This window comes from Castanea sativa, chromosome 2 (genome assembly GCF_040712315.1).
Source record: "Castanea sativa cultivar Marrone di Chiusa Pesio chromosome 2, ASM4071231v1".
NCBI classification, from domain to species: Eukaryota; Viridiplantae; Streptophyta; class Magnoliopsida; order Fagales; family Fagaceae; genus Castanea; species Castanea sativa.
Genome location: NC_134014.1, coordinates 42,817,150 through 42,820,029, shown reverse-complemented (window position 1 = coordinate 42,820,029; position 2,880 = coordinate 42,817,150). Strand labels below are relative to the sequence as shown.

Genomic DNA, 2,880 nt, shown 5'->3' with positions numbered 1-2,880 from the left:
AAAAAAATATAATATTTTGATAACCTTTGATATTTTTTATAAAAGTGGTATAAAATTTTTCTTAAAATTGCTCTAACAGAGTGTGCGTGAGACAGGGGGATGGCATATCCAAAAGAATAAACAAATGCTTAAAGAGGTGTCGTTTTTAAAGAAAAAAATTGGGCACCGATAATATGACTTTATTTTACTTTTCTAAAATGAACAAATGTAATTAAGGCATCTATTAAGTATTAACTTTTTAATTAATTTATTTTTTCAACACCTTGAAACTCCTTTTGCTTTGGAGAGTGAGATTCAAATCAAAAGTCCTAGGCTAGAGCTACTGTACAATATCCAAGTCTACCAAAACAATGATACGCTTCGGTAGAGCTTTATTATCTACCCCAAAATACCCGATACTGATGATACGGTATCCTCTTGTAATAATCTGAGGCTGAGGCGATGAACAGATGAGGAGTGAGCAGAGCGTGCAGTGACTCTTTAATTTCTTATTGATAATATAAAAGGGATATTTGCTTATTTTCTTGCAAAAACTCGGCCAGTGTGCCGTTACAATCACAAATGCCATACTTAACTTTTTAGTAGTTCATACTAGTAAGTAATATTCTACTTTCCTGCGCGCCAAACAACCCAAAAAATGACTCTTTTATATTTTATAAATATCCAGAAAATAAAGACAGAAAAAGAAAAAGAATAGAAAAAAGAAAAACTTGGAAAGAAAGGACAGGCGTGAAAGGCTTCTCATAGGGAACCTTCGTTTGCTAACTCCATTTGGGTCTCTCTCTCTCTCTGTCTACGTCTCTATTGTACAGTCCTTGGAGAGAGACATTTGCTGATGAATATGGATATGGGTGTGTGCTCAAGCTTTAAACTTTTCATTGTATAATGAGCAGGGGCTTCAATCTCTTCTTCTCAGAAGAAGATGGCTCTGCAAGAAGAGGAAACCCAACAGCTGCAAAGTCCTGCAACGGTCATTGATGCTTTGTTCTGTGAGGAAGAGTCTTTTGAGGGAGTGAATGGTATTGGGGAAGAAGGGAGTGATGAAAATGTGAAAAAGCACTCATTTTTTCCTTCGGTTTTGCTAGAGAATGACTTGGTTTGGGAGGATGATGAACTTGTGTCCCTAAAATCCAAGGAGGGAGAGACCCATGTGTGTTTGAGCAGTCTGATCTCAGATGGGTCTCTAATGGTGGCTAGGAAAGAGGCTGTGGATTGGATTTTGAGGGTTAAAGCACACTATGGGTTCTGTGCTTTGACTGCTGTTCTTGCTGTGAATTACTTTGATAGGTTTGCTTCAAGCCTCACGTTTAAGAGGGAAAAGCCCTGGATGGCTCAACTTGCTGCAGTGGCTTGTCTATCTCTGGCTGCTAAGGTGGAGGAAACCCAAGTGCCACTTCTTTTAGACCTGCAAGTATGTGGGATATATTTTATGCAGTCTTGGTGTTTGTTAAAAGTGTTATGCTCTGTGTGTGTGTGTGTGTGTGTGTGTGTGTGTTTGTGTTACTTGGACTTTGTCTGTCATATTGTTATAATGTGGGATTCTGTGTTATGTTTAGGTGGAGGAGTCCAAGTATGTGTTTGAAGCAAAGACTATTAAGAGAATGGAGCTTCTGGTGCTGTCCACTCTTCAATGGAGGATGAACCCGGTGACCCCAATTTCATTCTTTTATCACATTATCAGGAGGCTTGGTTTGAAGAACCACTTGCATTGGGATTTCCTGTTGAGGTGTGAGCGCCTTCATCTCTCTATCATTGCCGGTAAGCTATCCAATGAGATTGATTGTCTGAGTGCAATAGATATTGAAGGAAAGAGAGATTCATTTGTGATCTATCTCAATTTCTAATCTTGTCTTTAATATTGGGCTTTGTTCCAGATTCAAGGGTTACGAGTCATCTTCCATCTATATTAGCTACTGCAACAATGCTTCATGTAATTAGGGATATAGAGCCTTATAATCCACTGGAATATCAGAATCAGCTTATGAGTGTACTTAAAATTAGTGAGGTGTGTATCTAATTACATTAATTTCTATGTTTTCGTGGAACTCCTGCTTTTGCAAAGATGTTCCAACCTTGATGATCTATTAGTTAAAGTTTGATAATGTCTTTAAACAGGAAAAAGTCAATGAGTGCTATAAGCTGATCCTGGAATTATCTAATAGCCTTGGCCACATTCACGACCAAAGCCGCAAGCGCAAGCATCTGTCCGTACCCAGCAGCCCCAATGGCATTATTGACGCATCTTTTAGCTTTGATAGCTCCAATGACTCATGGGCTGCAGTGTCATGCATTTCATCATCACCGGAGCCTCCTTTCAAAAGGAGTAGAGCACAGGATCAGCAGATGCGGTTGCCATCACTAAATCGTGTGTCTGTTGAAGTGCTTAGTAGCCCTCGTTAATCTTTCTTTGTCTAAAATGTCTACTATTAAACATGGTATCATACATTTTCTTATTCGCATATTATTGGCAATATCTCTTTTTAAGGTGCAATTATGTTGTGTTCATGATTTATCATTGCATTTCTGGCTGAATCTATGACAATGAATTAAGAGATCATATCCCAGTCCCCCATGGGTCTGATCTAAATTGGGATGTGGGGATTGTGGTTTGAGAATAAAAAGAGATGAGTGCTTCTTTGTCCAAGTTCTTTAGTAGTTTTTCTTTTACTACATTTTCAGATTATGTATATATCACATGCTTATAATCATAGATAAAGATAATTCCAAGGCATGCCAGTTCTTGCTGGTTTAGGTGGTAGTGGAACTTTAATTGAGATAGGCAACAAAAAGTCTCTGGTTGTTCTTCTTGAACGAACACACTGATGACTTAAGAGACTTTCAAAAAAAGACAAGTGAATACTAAACAGTGATTGTTAACTG

The 2,880-nt window shown here is 38.1% G+C and overlaps 1 protein-coding gene across 1 annotated transcript; it reads left to right on the top strand.

The window, feature by feature from the left end:
* The first annotated feature begins 587 nt into the window (after nucleotides 1-587).
* On the top strand, nucleotides 588-2,491 carry LOC142626489 (cyclin-D3-2). Its single transcript, XM_075800318.1, has 4 exons — nucleotides 588-1,411; nucleotides 1,557-1,758; nucleotides 1,875-2,005; nucleotides 2,116-2,491. Exons 1-4 carry the CDS (start codon nucleotides 923-925, stop codon nucleotides 2,398-2,400), a joined length of 1,107 nt encoding a protein of 368 aa, XP_075656433.1. The 5' UTR covers nucleotides 588-922; the 3' UTR covers nucleotides 2,401-2,491.
* The last annotated feature ends 389 nt before the right edge of the window (nucleotides 2,492-2,880 follow it).

What these genes read in the sequence shown, in the direction of transcription:
- LOC142626489 (XM_075800318.1), top strand. Translation starts at nt 923, where the DNA reads ATGGCTCTGCAAGAAGAGGAAACCCAACAGCTGCAAAGTCCTGCAACG. An exon ending in CACTTCTTTTAGACCTGCAA is followed by an intron (nt 1,412 to 1,556) that starts GTATGTGGGATA and finishes TGTTATGTTTAG; the next exon opens with GTGGAGGAGTCCAAGTATGT. An exon ending in GTGTACTTAAAATTAGTGAG is followed by an intron (nt 2,006 to 2,115) that starts GTGTGTATCTAA and finishes GTCTTTAAACAG; the next exon opens with GAAAAAGTCAATGAGTGCTA.